Raw genomic sequence first — 18,500 nt, forward strand, 5'->3', positions numbered from 1 at the left:
CTCATAAAACAAAGATTCCAAAAGGTGTAAATGTCCTGTGTTTGGAACAGAAGAATTTAGGAAAACGTCAAGCTAAGAAACCTGAAGTACAGAAAACAGAGATCATTAAGTTACAAAACTTGGTGTAAATCACAGCAGGTCAGCAGACAAGCTGTCCTCAACTATCAGGTCTCACAGCTTGGTCACATAATAAATGCTAACGTCCATCTGACTGAATACGCACAAAGAACACTGGGGAGGCAATGTGCACACCTGGGAGGCCAATGTAGAAGGGTCAGGTGTGCAGCCAGTTTGGGCTGGACGGCAAAGCCTCATCTTAAAAGCATTTTACAAAGAATAGACACCAAAAAATGTTGACAGCTACCTTTATATATTTATTTGGTGCAAATCAGTTGTTTCCCACATTTAAAAAGTGGGCACAATCATCATCACCATCAGCGAAAAATTCCCTAACAATAACTTTTGAGTAAATCCAACTTAAAGATAGCTTCCATCCAATGCACAATGATGTGCTTAGACTCCCCACAGCGCTTCCAAGTCACATAAAATACAGTTAGGGTCAAATGGCAATGGGAAATTTGGACTTAACACACGTTGTTTTGTTTTTTACTTGACAGAAGGAATTTAGCCTATACTAAGACCTATTAACACAGCTGTTCTAGGTACTGATGACATTTCTCTCCACTCCCAAGAGAAACACATCTTATAGAGCAACAAGACAAGACCTAAACTCTTAATCAGAGACACAAGGCCTACAGGGTGGACCCATTCTAAAAGAGAAATGAAATGATTTTAGCATTGTTTCTAGTTGGCTTAGTTTCTAATTTTAATACCTATTTTCTGGCATGGTCTTAGGAAAATGCTCCCTTAGAAATGAGCTGTTATATAGGAGCCTGCAATGGAAGATCATAACAGGACAGTTATGAAAACAATCTCAAGAGCAAGCCGGCAGCTTAGGTTTTGCATTTTTAAATTTGGTCAGATGGTCCATAGTGATTTTAGCAGACACTCTGTAAATGTAAAATATGAAGATACAATCACACACCCACACAAGGAGGAACGGAAGACAGGAGGAAGCAGGAAGAAGCACAGAGAACCTGAGTGTGGCTGGTGGAGACACTCATCTGATGAGTGGTACAGATGTTCATCTGCTTGCTTCACCGTCTGCAGCTGGATTACTGGCATGGCAGCCCTGTGATGAATACAGGACATCTGGCATATCCTTACACACTCTCATGTGCAAGTGCGAAGATTTAAATCTAACTTCCTTCTGTGGCAGAACTTCAATTAAAACCTATAGTTAAATATACTATCTCAAATGAAATAATTAAAAAGTAATTCTGATGTCAAACCACGTCAGCTGCTTTTGAGATAATATTAAGATAAATTTTAAGGACAAGAAACCTTCCAGATTTCATTTAAACCCTTCCCAGTTACTGTATTAGTATTAACTGTTGTTCATATACAATTAGTCTACCATTTATACCAGAGAAGAAAAACCACACAAAGGTTTTTTTCTGCTCAAAGCAATCTTGGGATCACAGAGGAAAAGTCACATCCACACAGCTGACCTTCCTAGTTAGTTAATTCTTCTTTGTTCCACAGAAGCACAAAAGAAACCTTTCAATATTTCATGCCAGGAAGTCCAAAATAGTTGATACTCCCTAACACTGTATCCACATTAGATGGCTGTATGCTAACCACCAGTCCATACTATAGTACAAATCTTAAAGATACAAAGACAGCACATCTGTTGTTAAATAACCAAGGCAGTGGTTTACCACTGAGAGCACTGCAGTCTCACCAAGTCACAGTAACTTTAGGACAGTTACAGAAGAGACTGGAAGGGAAATGAAGAATCTCAGAACTGGGCCAAACTAGATGTCTTGCAAGTTTATTCCTAGGTCAGTAATTTTATGACAGTAGGCAAGAAAGAAGAGAGAATAACTGGGGGTTCTATATTAATTACACGTACTAATCTATCAGTGAAAAGTGATAGTGAAATTTACATCATGGACCTATGCTTAAAGCAAACAAGCAAGTTTAAAAACAACCTTGCTTCTGAGAATTATTACACTTACACACTATTTGTAAACAGCTGCATTCTACACACTAGTCACACCCAATCCTGCTGATCTTTATTTTAATGTAATGAACTTTAAACAGCCTTAGAAAAGCTAATCTTTAAAAAGCTCTAGTTTTGAGCTGTTTTTACTTGGAGTACAGCAGTTTATTAAGACTACAACCATCAAGTGCAATTCTACAGCATTAATTTACTTGGATTCAATTTTTTAGGAGTTACTCAAAATATAGCACATGCTGGAGATCACAATGAAGGTATTTTCAATCTCACTGATGAGAGAGGCTTGGTCTTTTTTGTTCAGTGTGATGTCTCCCTTCTCTTTCTTCTCCTGACAGCTCTGTGTATGTTGCCCAGGTTGCTCTGGAACTCCTCAGGCCAGGCGACCCCCACCCCCAACTCTGCCTGCTAAGAACTGTAATTATAGGCACATGCATTCCGCCTGGGCCACAGACCTCTTACAACACGCTCGATGGGGATGCATATTCATATAAGGCCCCTTTCCTCCAAAGCACCAGCATGTTTATAACTAGGTAACAACAGTCAATGACCTCCCTTTGACTAATGATTACTTTCTGCACTTGACTTTTCCAGAGCCTAAGAATTCCATTTTAAGCACCCAAACAGTGTCTGGGTCAGCAAATACACGCTGACAGATGAACAAGAAGGTAAAGAACACAAGGCATATCTGCTTTGACAACCACAATGAAGGTTTAGCGAAAATCATGAAAACATGCAGGGTAACACATCTTTTTATAAAAAGAAATTTTAAAATGTTAATTTTCATGTAATTTTTTTTAAAGTTTTTTTTAAGATTTATTTATATATTATATACACAGTGTTCAGCCTCCATGTATGCCTGCAGGCCAGAAGAGGGCACCAGATCTCATTACAGATGGTTGTGAGCCACCATGTGGTTGCTGGGAATTGAACTCAGGACCTCTGGAAGAGCAGTCATTGCTCTTAACCTCTGAGCCATCTCCCCAGCCCCTTCATTTTTTACATCTTCAAAATTACTTGTAGAGCTTAAAAATGTAAACTACAAAGCCTCCAAAATCTTAGTGGAAAATTTCTTAAGTATATTAAACCCTGAAGGAGGAAACAGTACGGAGAGGAAGCCCTGTAAGTTAAAACATGTTACAGTGACTGATGACATACATTCACTAATACTGGTGACTACCACAAACAAGTCTTTTCTCCCTCCAAACCTAAAGATCAGAAAAAAGTACAAAACAGAGCGAGTTACTTTTCAAAGAATGCTTTGAGAAATAGGTGCATGCATATGATATAAAAACAGCAATGGTAAACCCAGAGACACATTCACAAAGGCCACAGGCACTGAAGACAATAGGGGAAGAGGCTACCAAATTATCATCTTCCCCCATCAGGCAGTTATGTAATTCTCTCCAAACAACACTGAGTGCTCATATTAATGTCATATTAGCAAATCCGGAAGTATTTTTTGCAGGACTGGAGAGACAGTCCAAAGTCACCTAAATACTTGGCAAGTGCTCTATCAACGAGCTGTATTCCCAAACCCCTTTCTAAATTTTATTTTGAAATGAGGTCTCTTTTGGTTGCCCAGGCTGGCCTTAAATCTGTAACCTTTCCTGCCTTAACCTCCTAAGAACCAGTGCTTACAGGCTGCATAACATGACCTGGCTAAAGAGACAGGATCTCTCTATATAGTCCTGGCTGTCCTGGAACTTGCTCTGTAGACCAGGCTGGCCTCAAATCACAGAGATTCACCTACTTCTGCCTTCCAAGTGCTGGGATTAAAGGTGTGTGCTACCACACCTGGCTAGAATTCTTTTATTCCATCTTTCACATAGCATTAGAAAGTAAATAGCAGAAACCGCAGTTGCTGGAAAGAAGGAGCCTTACCCGCTGATTGGCTGTTGCCATCAAACAGGTCAACGAGGTCCCCTGATGACTTGCTGCTGGGCACTGAGGGCTGAAACAGTAGAACAGTGAGTGAGCTTACAAAGAACTCTAGTGCCAACCCCCAACTTTGACAGAAATTATGTAATCATCTAAACAAGTCTAGATTTAGATTTCTAAAAGAAGTAAGAGAGGAAGAGCAAGCATCTATATAATCATCGTGAAGTTCTATCACATCTTAAACAGTTCTTCCATCTTAAGATTTTATTAAGGAAATATATATGTGTGAATGCTAATGCACGAGTGTAGGTGACATGGAGTTGGGGGATCAGATCTCCTGGAGCTGGAATACTGTACGGTGATTCTGAGCTGCCTGATGTGGGCCAATAAAAGCATACGCCATCTCTCTAGCCTCCACAATACATGGATGGTCTTGCTATGTAGCCCAGGGTAGTCTTGAACTCAATCCTACTGCTTTAGCTTCCCAAGTGTTGGAATTACAGGCATGCATGACTGAACCAAGATCTAATAAATTAGAAGTGAATTTTAACTCATTTTTCTTCATACTGCATTTCAATGTGGAAAAGCACTGCACTTCACACCAATCATGGTACAGCACCAGCCTGTTCTTTTATCATTTCTCAGAACTAACTGTCATATTTGGCCATGCTTTCCCTAGTGAATGTGGGTGAGACTGGAGATGCTGGTGGTATGAGATGGGCACAGATGGGATACACTGGGACTCACAACCTCCCTGTGTGAATGACAGTGTCATTTCTACCTCACAGGAAAAGTCATTCAGCCCTGGGACAGGTTTTTTCTCCCAAAGAGATCTCTTCCTATTGACTGAATAGGGCATGCCAGATGAGCAAATAATATGACTGATTAAAAGGCCCCAGCTTACTAAGGCAGGAATTCTGAAAGCAGTTTACGAGAATAAGGCAAACATGCTGTGTAGATCCATGTTGTCCACACCTTCGCTGAAGACTGAGGTGTGTGGGTTGAAGCGTTCTGATCCGGGCTAGCTTTGTCCCCTGTGTAATGTGCTGCTGCTCCGAGATCAATGGTTTTGGAAGGGTTAGCTGTGCGCTTGTGCCGGGTTGTGGTGGTCTCTGTGGCCTGTGTGATATGGATATGCTTCGTCGTCACTGTTTCCTCTTCGTCTTTGAATTCACCTTTGGGAGATCTGCCTCTTCTTGCTTTCTTTTCTTCATCGCTGTCACTAAAAGATATTAAAAATGAAACAACATAATAAGACTTGGGAATATTGTAAGATGGAGTCCTTAGTGGTTTGAGTGAAAGAATCAAATGCACTAATTTCAAAATTCGACACTTTGACTGTTTGACAGGATCAACACAATGTTATTTAGGCTGTTGAATAATGATGTGTATGTATTAGGGAGGAAGAGGGAATGTGCACAATTTCCTAGTTAAGTCTAAAACACCCCTACAAAGGGGGGAAGTTATTTTCAAAAATGTGCCTGAGCAAAAGAATGTCTAAACCACCTTAGTGTTTGATACAGATGTAAAACTTAACTAGTAGATAAATACTGTGCAAATGTTTACAATTTCATTTGTCTTCTTTTAAACATTACCAACTTTCTGAAAAAAAAAATGTAGTCTTAGATGGTCTCTGTCTTACCATATAGGCAAAGATGACCTGGACCTCTTGAACTTCCTGCTTCTACCTCCCAAGCTGGGGTCTGAGGCTGTGACCACACAGGCTTTTCACAGCTCTAGTTAAGAATTCAGTGTGTTAGCAATTCTCATGCACTAATCTAGGGACATAACAAAGACCCGGCTAAGGTGAGGTATGCAGAGCACCTTTGTAACCCCAACACCTGGGAGGAAAATCAGGAGCTGAAGGCCATCGCTGGCTGTAGAATGAGTTTGAAGTCAGCTTGAGCTACCAGAGACTGATGGTCGGCCCTATCAACTGTCACCTGAGAATGAACACAAGCACAAAGCCAGGTCTTTTGTAACTGCTGCGTTTCGCTCCTCTGTCACATCACACATTACCTACCTGTCAGCTATGCTTTGTAGAAACTCGGCCCTATTTAAAATATTGCTGAAACAACTCTCTTACTCATGTTAACACTGAAAGTCAACTGATCAAAACCCCTAGAGAGCAGGAAACCAGGATTTTCATATGTTGGGAATGAAGAGTCTACTATCAAGCCATTGAATTTCTGGTCTGGGTGCAAGCAGGAGGGAGGAAGAAGAGTGCCATGAGAACCTGAAATACATCCCATTACTTTATTGCTTAATTACAAAATATAGACATACAGCTTCTATATTTTTCAGGTCAGACCAAACACTTTTGAGGAAGGGGAGAGAGGAGAGTGCTCAGACACTGGTTCTCAAAGTTCAGTGCTAGAATTCAAACACACAGATCTCTGGGAGAAAGCAGATATGCTCCTACTGCTGACATAAACTCTGTCCCTTCAAAGACCATGTTCCTACAAGTCCTGAAAAGGGCATTCTAGAGATGTAATGACTCTGGATGACACTGAAAATACACTAAAGTACTCATTTCTAGAGTCCTCAACAACCTATTTCAAAATCAGATTATGGTTTTATTTGAACTTCATTTCCATGGCACCCTAAAACAAAACTACTATGAATTTATGGGTAGGAAAAAGATGGTATTTAGTTAAAAAACAAACAAAAAAAGCGAACAACAAATGAACAGCGACAAAAAAAAAAAAAAGCAAACAAAAACAAAACAAAAAAACCCTCATTTTGCCGTGCGGTGGTGGCGCACGCCTTTAATCCCAGCACTCCGGAGGCAGAGGCAGAGGCAGAGGCAGGCGGATCTCTGTGAGTTCGAGGCCAGCCTGGTCTACAAGAGCTAGTTCCAGGACAGGCACCAAAAACTACAGAGAAACCCTGTCTCGAAAATCCGAAAAAAAAAAAAAAAACAACAAAAACCTCATTTTACAGAGGCCCACACAGTCTGATGGGTCTCAGGTTTTACTTCTATTGTTTGATATAAGTTCAATCACCTACATCAGAAAAATAATATTTATAAATACAGGCCTGTATTACAACTCTAGGAGCCAACTGCACAGGATTCTTCTGGTCATGTGAGCACGGGATGGTAATGCAGTATCTCAGGTAGTTCAACTTCAGCCCTTAACTTTCTCTAAAACAGTTTGTAAGTGTTATTTCTCCAACATTATTTTAGATCATGGAACCGTATGTTGTCCAAATGTAAAATTATGAATAAAAATTTTATCATGATAAAAAAACTTCAGGGCAAGACTAAGATGCCTGAAGGAAAATGCAGACGACAGGACCAGATCACTATAGAAACAGACAGGTGTGGACAGTACGGAAGAAGTGTGAACACTTACAGTACTTCTATCTGACCTAGTGTTCAAAGAGATGTGGTTTTTGTGTGGAACTGCCTAGCAGCATCGTGAACGGTTCCCATTGTTTGACACGGGGCATTTCCAGGAGTTGACATTCCTCTGTGAGATGTGACTGGAGAAATTCGCACATTCGCCACACTGCACATCCATACTGGTTTCTCAGTTAACAAATATATCAAATTAACACAATTATCTTGAAACTTCGGGAAGGAGTGGGGTATGTAGCCACCTTCGGTACTTTATAACCAAGTTTCAAGTGTCCTCTAAGCGGGGAGGTGGTGGCACATGCCTGTAATTCCAGCACTTGGGAGGCAGAGACAGGCAGATCACTGTGAGTTTGAGGCCAGCCTGGTCTACAGAGCAAGTTCTAGGACAGCCACCAAAGCTACATAGAGAAACCCTGTTGGAGGTGGGGAGAGAAAAAGAAAGGAAGGAGAGAAGAGGGAGGGAGGGAAGGAGGGAGGGAGGGAATGAGGGAGAAAAAAAAGACTCATCTAACAAAGTCTGTTAAAATCCAAAAGCTGAACTTCAGATAAGATCAACACCTTGAAATCAGACAAAAGCAAACCAAACAGCTGCATAAGCCCGCAGCCCTCCAGTGAGTGGCGGGGAAGGCGGCACACCTGCAGCGTTCCGGAGAGTCCTCCCGGTCTTTCCTCCGGAACTTGCTGATGGTGTCATCGATTGTGCTTCCGATCTTATCGCTCAGCTCACCTAACTTATCACTGAATGGAAAAGCACTCTTGTTTTTATCCCATTCTTCATCCCATTTGGACTTGGGTTCAGGATCATATCTTTCATCTGTGTAAACAATGAAGAAAGAAACAACTAAGGATATTGAATTTGGAAGGTTCCACAGTCTTTCCTTCTGAAGACTTTCTCATAAAACATTATTTTGAAGAGAAAACAGAAATCTCGCAGAGCCACACAAGCTTTGCATGGCAGGGTGCAACAAATGCCAATCATTGTGTCAGGAATGCAGATTCACAAGTGTTTCTTCATGAGAACGTCACAGCCCTGATGGCTGGCAGCCGTCGTGAAGCCCCTGAACCCTGCTGTGGAGAAGGAGCGGACACAAAACACACTTCACAAATAGAAGTCGGAGGGAAATCTTTCAAGTTTCCAAAAGTCATTTAATGAATCCTATTTTTGTCTCAATGGTGCTTCAGTTTTAGAAAAATCTGAGACAACAACAATATCTTACAAGAACAGAAAGTAAAGCTAGGTGCTGTGGCACACACCTATAGTCCCAACATTCAGGAGACGGAAGCACAGTGCTAGTTCCAGGACAGCAAAACAGGTCACACTTCCAACAACCGAACAACAAAGAAAGGCGGTGGAGTGGGGCAGAGACTTGAAGGGAGAGAGAGAAGAGGACAAGGCCGGAAGAGTGAGCACACACATACAAAGCAAACTAAAGACATGGAGGCTGTACTCTAGACTGCTCCAGACTGAAGTTGAGTGAGCATTTGAGGTCAAGACTTTAAGGCCATCTAGTGAAATACAACACAGTGAGATAACTTCTTAGAAACAGATGAAAGAGGAAGAATGGACAGACAGACAGACAGACAGGCTGTCTTACACGACTGAGAAACCAACCAACCTCCTCTAAAAACACTGTCTCCCTAATAGAACTCAAGTCTGACTTCTGCAGCCCAATTAGCTGAAAGAATCCCATTCTTTGGTACCAAACTAGAAACACTGTAACAGAATGGATTTTAAGGTCTCGGAAAGAAATCTGTAATTTTCATAAAAAGAATTCTAATTTTCCAAACCTTACACTTTAGAACTCCAAGTGTGTCAGCAGCTCTGAGCTGTGAGGATCTGCAAGAGCGGTGGAAATCCCCGGAGAGCTCTGGAGGGAAAGATCAGTGATGGAAGGCAAGCACCATGATCTGCACTGGTGTGGTCTGGAGCTCAGTGAGGAGGTGGGGATTATGGACACAAGCAGAAACAACCCATTTCCATCTCCAAATTTAACTTAGAAAGCAAACTTGGGATCTAGTGAGATCACATGAGCTTAAAGAAAGAGAAACGATATGAACGCAGGCAGGGTGGGGGGCGACGAGAACAAAACACTCCAAGGACAGCAAAAGGGGATTCTACTCAGAACCCATTACAGGGAGGGGTGACATAGGCGTCCTTCGGGAAAGTTCTTACACATAATCTGCTCAACTGCCTGCTAGATCCTCAAGGTTAAATTTTACAGTACAGGGTTAACGATTTTAAAATATGTGTAGTAGGAGCTCGGAACCCAGGTCTGAGCGAAGGCCCAGGGTTCAAACCCAAATGCTGCAGAATGAATCAATGAATGAATGGATGAAGAAGTAAAACCACACAAAGCAGCTCAAGCTGTTGAGAAATCCAAAACCCATTAATAAAAACCAAAGACTGTCAATGCAAACACAAGCTATTCCACTCCACTGTAACACAGAAGCTGAACCAGCCCACTACGATATTGTCTACAAACTCACTCAACTTTCTGAACTCATCAGCTGCAATTACACACTGGTAACCAAACAGGATGCATGCACATGGAAGGAAAGTTGCCAGCGGCAATTTAGTGGTACAGAAAAAGTCAAGAACAAAAAGACTACTTGGACAAACCCAAAGACTTTTCACGCTCTCAGAGAAGCCACTCCAAGACTTAAGTGCTTACTAGAAGAGACGTGCATTCAATCAATTCAAGGTCTGGCTTTTTTTTTTTTTTTGAGGAAAAGTTTTCTCTGTAGCTTTGGAGCTAGCTCTTGTACACCAAGCTGGCCTTGAACTCACAAAGATTCACCTGCCTCTGCCTCCCGAGTGCTGGGATTAAAGGCATGTGCCACCACCTCCCGGCTGAAGACCTGGCTTTTTATGTGATATATGAGATAAAAAAGACTGGTTTTCTGCTGCTAGAAACAACTTTCAATACTAACTAAAGGCAGCATTTTTCCTCCGGAAGCAGCTAAGCAAAGGAACAGAAGAGAGAAGATATTTTCCAGGAAATCACAAAATGATAAATTTTATTTTATTTATTTTATTTTTTTTTGGAGACAAGATTCACTATATATCCCTGGCTGGCTTGGAACACCATATGTCAACCAGGCTGACTTTGAACTCACAGAGATCTGCCTGCGTCTAGTGTCCACCACGCCAGCAATAAGAAATTTCCTTTTACCAATATCCACAACCTCAACAGGATCCAACTGTAAGCAAAGTCAGAAGCAGGCGCAGGAGTTGGAGAGCCTCATGAATGCTAAGACGACATACAGCACTGGCCCACGTGTGTCCACACTGGCCAGGCACTGTCACAGTGCACAGAAGACGGGGAGGCCCAAGAGACACGCTACCCAAAAGAACCTGTGTGTGTTTCTGCACTCAGAGTACCATTTTCACTTTAAGAATAAACATTAGAAACAAATGTTCAAACTATCCTCTGTGTGGCCAGGACTAGTCTCATGATTAAACTGGCTTGCTGGAAACTGTTAGAGGAGCTTCCCTTCTGTAAGAAGGCTAATCCTAAGAGGAGGGTGTGTGCCTCTTTGTTCTCTGATTAACTCAAAATGTTTGTACTTATCTAACTAGCCACAATCAGCAAAACCCTATTTTTTGGATTCACAATAAAAATAGAAAGATTCCAAAGATCTAGGCAAATAGGAGTCAAAATATTACATATATTTTAGAATTCTGTGTATTCCTGGGGAAAAAAGTATTTTTTTTAATTTTGTTTTGTTTTGTATTTCAATGATTTAAAATACATCCAAGGCTAAGTAAGTGGAGGCCTGGGTGGCCATGGCCTGGCCCTGATACTCACTGTATCTGAATCCACCAACGCTGTCTGAGGAGACTCCAACATACTTGTCTTTGTTCTTCTTTGCTTTCTTTCGCTCTTCTCGAAGCCTGTCATCATCCTGTGCAAATTCAACTAGCTCCTTTACTTTCTGTCGAATGTTGATGCCTTGATCCTTGCCGTGTTCATCTTGAGGACAGTAAGGGAGAAAGCAAACTTTAAGAACTCTCTTAGTGTGTACCGACTGTTTCAGAACAGAACTGAAATGAAAACAGCTACAAAACTAACTTCAAATTTTTTAAGGAGGCAGATTATGACATTAAATTCTAATTTGACTTGATGACCTAGATCACAACTAGACAAGATCAACCTATGAGCTACTGAATTACAAATGTGACATGTGGAGTGCAGAGAGCTGGAAGTGTTTTCTATCATATTTTAATGACTAAAAAAGGAACTACTCACTTTTAACATTCTGATGATCCAAAAGTACCAGGTATCTTGATTTCCCCAAGATTGGGAACACTAACTAGGACTCAGTATCGCTAAACCCTGACATTTTACAGTCACTACAAGTAAAGCAGGGTACAAAATGAAACGCTAGCCACCCTCTGCCGCTTTCACATTCAGAACATATTCTGTCCTGCTGTCGAGCCCAGTAGATACTATCTGGTGGGAGGGACCAGCTTCAAACAGATGTGTGTGTTTTGGAGCTCTAACCTTCTCTTCCCACATGATTAAAGCTATTCCTTTATGAACACCACAGGGGACCAGTCTCCAGTGCATATTTTAATATAAACCCCAACACTCATGTTGCGTTGGTTCTGTTGTTATTAGCCAGTCCTTTCTGCAAGCTCCTGTCTCCACTAATTAATACTCTAGGGCCCACGCCTTGGATTCTGCACTCGTCACATAACCAGCAAGAGTCACATGCTAATTAGAGCAGAGAAGCTTCCAAGCTGGTTCAGATGACTGACAACTCCAACTACTGTTTTAATTTGCTTATGAGGGTTTTCTATTGCTCACCTACAAAGTGGTAATTTTCCAGGGATCGCAAATCATAAATGTGCTCTCTGGCGCTTGTAACAACTCGCTCCGATCCATTTCTTATGAGGTAAGCGAGGAGCAGCAACGACTGTGGAAATATAAGCACCAAATGACTTAATGGAATAAGCTCTAGAAGAGCTCTGGTACACAGCTACACAAACACAAAACCCCAATATTACTAGACGGGAAAACTTCATGTTAGTGGTATGGAGTGTGCCCTTTCATTACTGTTTGACCAAAATAGTTTGAACTTCAACCTGAAGTTCCTCTGATAACTAGTTAATAATTACAAACTACCTAGTCATTGACCACTTTAATTCTAATTTTTTAAAAAATAAAAACAAAAACAAAACACCCAGTAATTCTGACATTCAACACTAAGTGTGTGATTTAAATGAACCTGGAGACTTGGGGGACTGGCCCAGCTTTCACTGTGGGCATTACAGAGTGAAATACTAGGGACTTGGGGAGATCCTTCTGTCTCTACAGGACCTTGCACCACTGTCCTCAGATGAAATCTCATTTTGAAGCTAGTAAGGTTTCAAAACCAAAAAGCCCACAAAAGAAAAAATGAGAGTTTGAGAACACTTTGCTGAAATGTCAACTTCAAGGATGCTAAGGGGCGTGGCTTCTCTGCTGAACTAGGCAGACAGGCTCTTGCAGTCTTGTGAACACAGCAGGAACACTCTTTTCTTTCTCAAGTGAACCTTCATTTCACAAGCATTCGATGCCTGAGGGTCTCTGCAGGATGATAAAACCAAGAGTACAAACCTACATTTTACTACTCAGTTTTGGGGGTTGGTTTTGAGACAGGGTCTTGCCATGCAGTCCTGGACGGCCTCTAGCTCACAGTAATCCTCCTGCCTCAGTCTCCTAAGTGTTGAGGTTACAGCCCTATGTCACCATACTCAGATTCCACAGTTTTTTGAAAAGAAGTCCAACAATATTTAAAAGTCCTCATTTTAGAGAAATTTATAAAATTTATAGAAATTCCAGAGAATATCTTAGAAAAAAATACCATAAAAAAACCCAGAATTTCTCGAAAAACCAAAAAAAAAAAAAAAAAAACCCCAGAATTTGTTGGACGTGACAGCACACATCTTTAATTCCAGTGGGAGGTAGAAGCAGCCAGATTTCTATGAGTTCAAAATCAACCAGGATTACACAGAGAGACTTTGTTGTCTCCGGACCCCTCTAAAAAATTCATAGAATGGGGAGTGATAGCTGGGGAGGTTTCATGATACAGAACCATGCCAACATGGAAACAGAAGTTTGGCTCCCTATCACCCACGTAAATAGCCAGGCAGGCCTGGCTGCCACCTAATCCTAGTGTTCAGGAAACAGGGTCCCATGGCAAGCTGGCTGCACTAGCTGAGTCAGAAAGCTCTGAGTTCAGTGAGCCCCGGCTCAGAAGCTAATGTGGAACGCCTGAGGAAGACACGAGGCAGCGCCCTGGCCTCCACACACATTCAAACACACTTATGTGAAATACTCACACATCCACAACAAAAACCTCCACCTGAAACAGGTTTTGAATCCCAAGAGCCAAAATATCTGAAGTTTCAAATGTGAGCACTGCTTTGGCATGCAGCATGTTAATATAAATCCTATTTGGCACACAGCGTGCACTGGAAATAAAATTTGAGGAGCAGGAAAACATGATGAAAGAGAAAGCCCATCACCTTGTTTTAGAAATACAGAAAGCGGGGGCTGGAGAGATGGCTCAGTGGTTAAGAGCATTGCTTGCTCTTCCAAAGGTCCTGAGTTCAATTCCCGGCAACCACATGGTGGCTCACAACCATCTGTAATGAGGTCTGGTGCCCTCTTCTGGGCTGCAGACATATACACAGACAGACTATTGTATATATAATAAATAAATATATATAAAGAAATACAGAAAGCGAAGTGAAATGAAATGAACCTGACAGACAGTGCTTGCACAATGGAAGTGTCAGCAGCCTACACAGGTCACAGTACCAACCAGTGTCCTTGGCTGTCCTGAACACTATCACAACACAGCCATAAATTAAACAGAGTTTACACAGAAGTGACAAACATGAGACTCGCTTTTAATCTCAAATGCTTACGTAGTAAACATGTATATGACTACAGATTCAGTTCTCAGAAATATCCAAATTAATTTAGTAGGGAAAAAATGAAGAGATAATAAAAACCTTCCATATTTAAAAGAACACAAGTATGCAAACCCTCTGTAGTATGAAGAGCTGCTCGCGACGGAAACAAAGCAGGCACAGCCACTCTCGTGTGTCTGCGGCAAGTCTGGACTTAGTGGACAGCAGCCGCTTGTACGCTGTCAACACTCACTCTGTGACCCCCACCGTACCTTATAAACTCTTCTCCAGTTCTTTTTGTTGTCTTTCAGCATTCGGGACCAAAGCATGTTCATAAGTTCTGGGAACTGTTCGTACATAAAAGTAGCCCTGCAAGAAAGGAGTTTTCCTTAAGCATTTGTAATAGGTTAACTTTGACAGTAGGTGGCAGGCTTGCTCTAGGTCCTTTAGATTACCCAAATAGCTTAAAAAATAAGCCTAAATCAAATTTCAATGACATTCCTGCTAAATACGGCTCCTCTTTTTCTGCGCAGCATCCAGAACATCTATAAGGCCAGAAAGCACTGTGTCATGCTGCAAGCTTTTCACTCACGGCCTCGGTGCCCCACATTATTATCAAGAAAGAAAAACTTTATTGACTTTTACTTTAAATCATTTATATGTATTCTTCAAAATTTCCATGAGAATTCTAGTGAATCTCTAAACTTGATGGACACATTTTTAAAAGCTAATTTTTAATAGGAATGGAAACTAAATAAAACTCTCCACACCATGATCAAAATGGATATGCAGAATGTATGACTGTTGTTCAACAGTTTAAACCTGAAAGCAAACTTCATTTTCTGTGTAAAGACACTTTGATTCTTCCTGCACTGTTGAGTCAAATCACCACTTACTTGGCAATCTCTCCCATGAGCTGCCCAGAAGGTCCCCAAGGATCATCATTCGTTGCTTCTCGAACTTTAGACTCAATCTCTGAATAATTCATAACCACATTGGTGCTGTAGAGAAAACAATGCACACGTGTGAATGCACACACATACACATACATACACAAAGATTAGCATCAAAACTGAGCAACATATGAAAGCTTAATCATGATACTAGTCCTATGTATGTCCTAATGAGTGGCCTCTATGGGGTGGGGCAGAGGGCGTCTCTGTGCAGAGGGCACCCCAAGGACACCACATTTCAGGCTTAAGTTATCCTAGGAAGGGCTGGAGAGATGGCTCAGAGGTTAAGAGCACTGGCTGCTCTTCCAGAGGTCCTGAGTTCAATTCTCAGCAACCACATGGTGGCTCACAGCCATCTGTACTGAGATCTGGCGCCCTCCTCTGGCGTGTGGGCATACATCGAGGCAGAATGTTGTATACATAATAAATAAATAAATCTTAAAAAATAAAGTTATCCTAGGAAGATTTTACTTTCAAGAACACAGGCGAGAGATCCCATCAGCCCTGGTATGAGCCCAGGAGAAACAGCTTGAACCAAATCTCACAGACAACTGAACATGCTAGAATAGATCACGGAACTAAGAAGTCAATTTCCTCACCAGTTGTGCTTTACAAGAATTTAGTTTCGTGTTTACAGGAATTCTATTCTCTCCCTCGTGTACTTCACCTGGGCGAGCTCTCTAGCACATCCTTGACTAGCTCACCCTATGCAGTAAGCAGCAAGGGGCGGGAATGGTTCTGCTCTCACAGCCTCAGGGCCAGCTCACCTCTGCCTTTCTCCCCACCCCTATCGACAGCATCTGCTCTACTGTGCTGCCCAGGCGAGGTGCAGGACCTGCTCTCCTGAGTGCTGCAGCTGGTGAGGGGCAGGCCGAGCTTTTCCACTCTCACGACCCAAGGGCCAGCTCTTCCAGCTGCCACAGGCAGCAAGGGGCAATAGGTAAGGGGAGGCATCTCTCCTCCGTCCGCTATGTAGTTTTTAAAAGTCATCAAAAAGTTGTTTTCTAAGTCCAGAAGTGGCAGCTCATGCCTTTAATCCTGGCACTGGTTAGGCAGAGCAGGCGGATTTCTGAGTTTGAGGTCAATCTGGTCTACAAAGTGAGTTTCAATACAGCCAGGACTACACAGAGAAATCCTGTCTCGAACTACACCCCTCCACCCCCGCCCAAGTTGTTTTTTAAATAAGGAAGGAGACCTTTTAAATCTTATTCATTCCTTCAAGTATGTAGCCTGGGTAAGATACCAATAAACAGATCCATGTCAGATCCTGGACACTTCTTCCGACTGCACCAATATCTGATAGCGTGACTAGAAGTTATTTCTTGAGATCCCACGACTCCTGCTGCCCTTGAAGACTATTAACAAACTTTCCTAAAATTCCAGTGATGATTGTGTTGACAACAATTTATGAATAAATAGTAGTGTCCCTCTTCTCCTTAATTTTATCAACAATGGAAAAAAACAAAAGTGAGTCAGCCAAAACCAGGTCTGCAATATAAGATGCTACAAAACAATATATTTCACACTATAGTTTATCCTGGTGGCTGAAGACTCCATGGCTGCGGGCCATGTAGCATGCATCCAAATGTAGCTGGGAAAGTGAGCAGTACCAATTAGGATTATACTCCACCTTGCACTTCGTTACAGAGCTTTCCGCTCAAGGATGAAGGGTCTGCACTCATGCAGCTGACAGTCCCACCAGAGCCAGAGCAGTCAGCAGTGCAGAGGCTCCCACAACACTGCTTCCCTTGCTCCTGAAGAGGCCCGTGGGCAAACGAGAACCTTTCAAAGGCTCTTAGCTCAAGGCCTGCATGCTGGAGCCCTCTGTGTTTAGGAGAGGTGGCAAAGGGCCAGCAATTTAAGAATTTCCTCATTTCCTTAGCTAAAAAACAATGGGAGCCATTAAAACATAATGTTGGTTATAAAAGACACCCACAGAAGTATCCTATGTTGTTACTATGATAGCAAAAATCTAATACTTCCACAAGAACACTGTTCTAAAGCTATTTTTCAATAAAACTGTTGCTTTCAGAAATGAGCAAAAATAATACTTTTTTTTTTTCAGTTTCACTAACTCAGAAGTAAGTCTTAACTAAAACAAAACAAAGAACACTGTAGTTAGGCCTCATTCCATGCATTTCAAAGTACCAATTTCTAAAAAGGTAAAAGCAGCATATTGACCCTTTGTTATTTGGATGCTCTCAATGTTGAACCTATTCTTAACATCAGTAACATTTTAAAAATGGAAAACAACTCCCTTCAAAAATAAAAATTAGAAACAACTTTAATCCCAGGTAGCTTAATTCTAGATCTTCCTAAAATGGACAGAGACATATGTCCCTGACTGTTTCAGTTGCTGGAGGGGCTCTCTAATCAGTGTTTGGACATACAAATTCTAGAAAACCATCTGAATTTGGCTAAGCTGGAAACAGCTTCCCAGGACCTGAATCAAGGAGTTTCTGGGCTTGTAGCAATCTGAGCTCAAACTCTGGACTGAAGCTCTTTCAGAAGGCGAAAAGAACAGGACAAGTCTCACCACCACCGTCTTTTGAAGGAGGCGGCACTACAGAGACAGCCTTTAAACAGTGGCCCTGCTCTTCATTCCCCATTCCCCCTTACCTGACCACCTGAGAAGAGTAAAAAATCAAGTTGTTTTCCTTGCACAGTCCGTGTCCCGGTTACAGGGGCAGAACTACCCAAAGGAAGCAGGGGTACCGCTGCTTCCGAGCCATGGTCAGCAAAACCATAAGGGGAACATGAGTGGCAACAAGACCTTGAACACTCCCATCTTGCTGATATTCTCTAAGACATTTTCAAGAACATGATTTACTTAAAAATATAAGCCAAGAAAAGTGTGGAGAAAACTCAGGACCAACTGTGAATGAACAATGTGGTACCAAGCACTCACTTCTCCTTCTGTCTGTCTGTCTGCCTGTTTCTCTCTTTTCCAAATGGGGTCAAATGGGTTTGGACCCTCATAGGCCATCACCCTTTAAGTCAAAGCTTACAACTTTGCTCATCCCAAGATCATGAAACATTAGACCTCTAAATGTGTTTTGTCATATTCAAGTGTACAAGTTTAAGACAGAAAGACAGCTAGAAACGGACCCAATAACTTAGTTCCAAGCAACAGTTTCAAGTAACAGTATTTTCTTCATTCTGTCTCAGATTTTCCTAAGTCATCCCCACAAGCATTACTAACCAAGGGAAACTATACAATGTTACTAAAATGCACTCCAAATTCTGTGTCACAGTTGGCTACATTTTAACTATTACAGGTTAGAGACATGAGGATGAGCAACAGGGATACTACCTGCACAT

General features: G+C 41.7%; 1 protein-coding gene across 2 annotated transcripts in view; it reads right to left on the reverse strand.

The window, feature by feature from the left end:
- The window catches only part of Clint1 (clathrin interactor 1), a 60,156-nt gene that overhangs the window by 13,886 nt on the left and 27,770 nt on the right, over positions 1 to 18,500 (reverse strand). For both annotated transcript variants that reach the window (XM_041676073.1, XM_041676074.1), the window contains exons 2-8: positions 15,123 to 15,227; positions 14,499 to 14,595; positions 12,134 to 12,242; positions 11,132 to 11,296; positions 7,959 to 8,136; positions 4,937 to 5,183; positions 3,965 to 4,034 (exon numbers count right to left, since the gene is read on the reverse strand). In XM_041676073.1, coding sequence (XP_041532007.1) covers positions 3,965 to 4,034; positions 4,937 to 5,183; positions 7,959 to 8,136; positions 11,132 to 11,296; positions 12,134 to 12,242; positions 14,499 to 14,595; positions 15,123 to 15,227 — 971 coding nt within the window. The remainder of the gene's footprint in view (positions 1 to 3,964; positions 4,035 to 4,936; positions 5,184 to 7,958; positions 8,137 to 11,131; positions 11,297 to 12,133; positions 12,243 to 14,498; positions 14,596 to 15,122; positions 15,228 to 18,500) is intronic.

Source organism: Microtus oregoni, unplaced genomic scaffold, assembly GCF_018167655.1.
Source record: "Microtus oregoni isolate MIOR12 unplaced genomic scaffold, Mior012 000027F_ref0000203, whole genome shotgun sequence".
In the NCBI taxonomy this organism is placed as follows: domain Eukaryota; kingdom Metazoa; phylum Chordata; class Mammalia; order Rodentia; family Cricetidae; genus Microtus; species Microtus oregoni.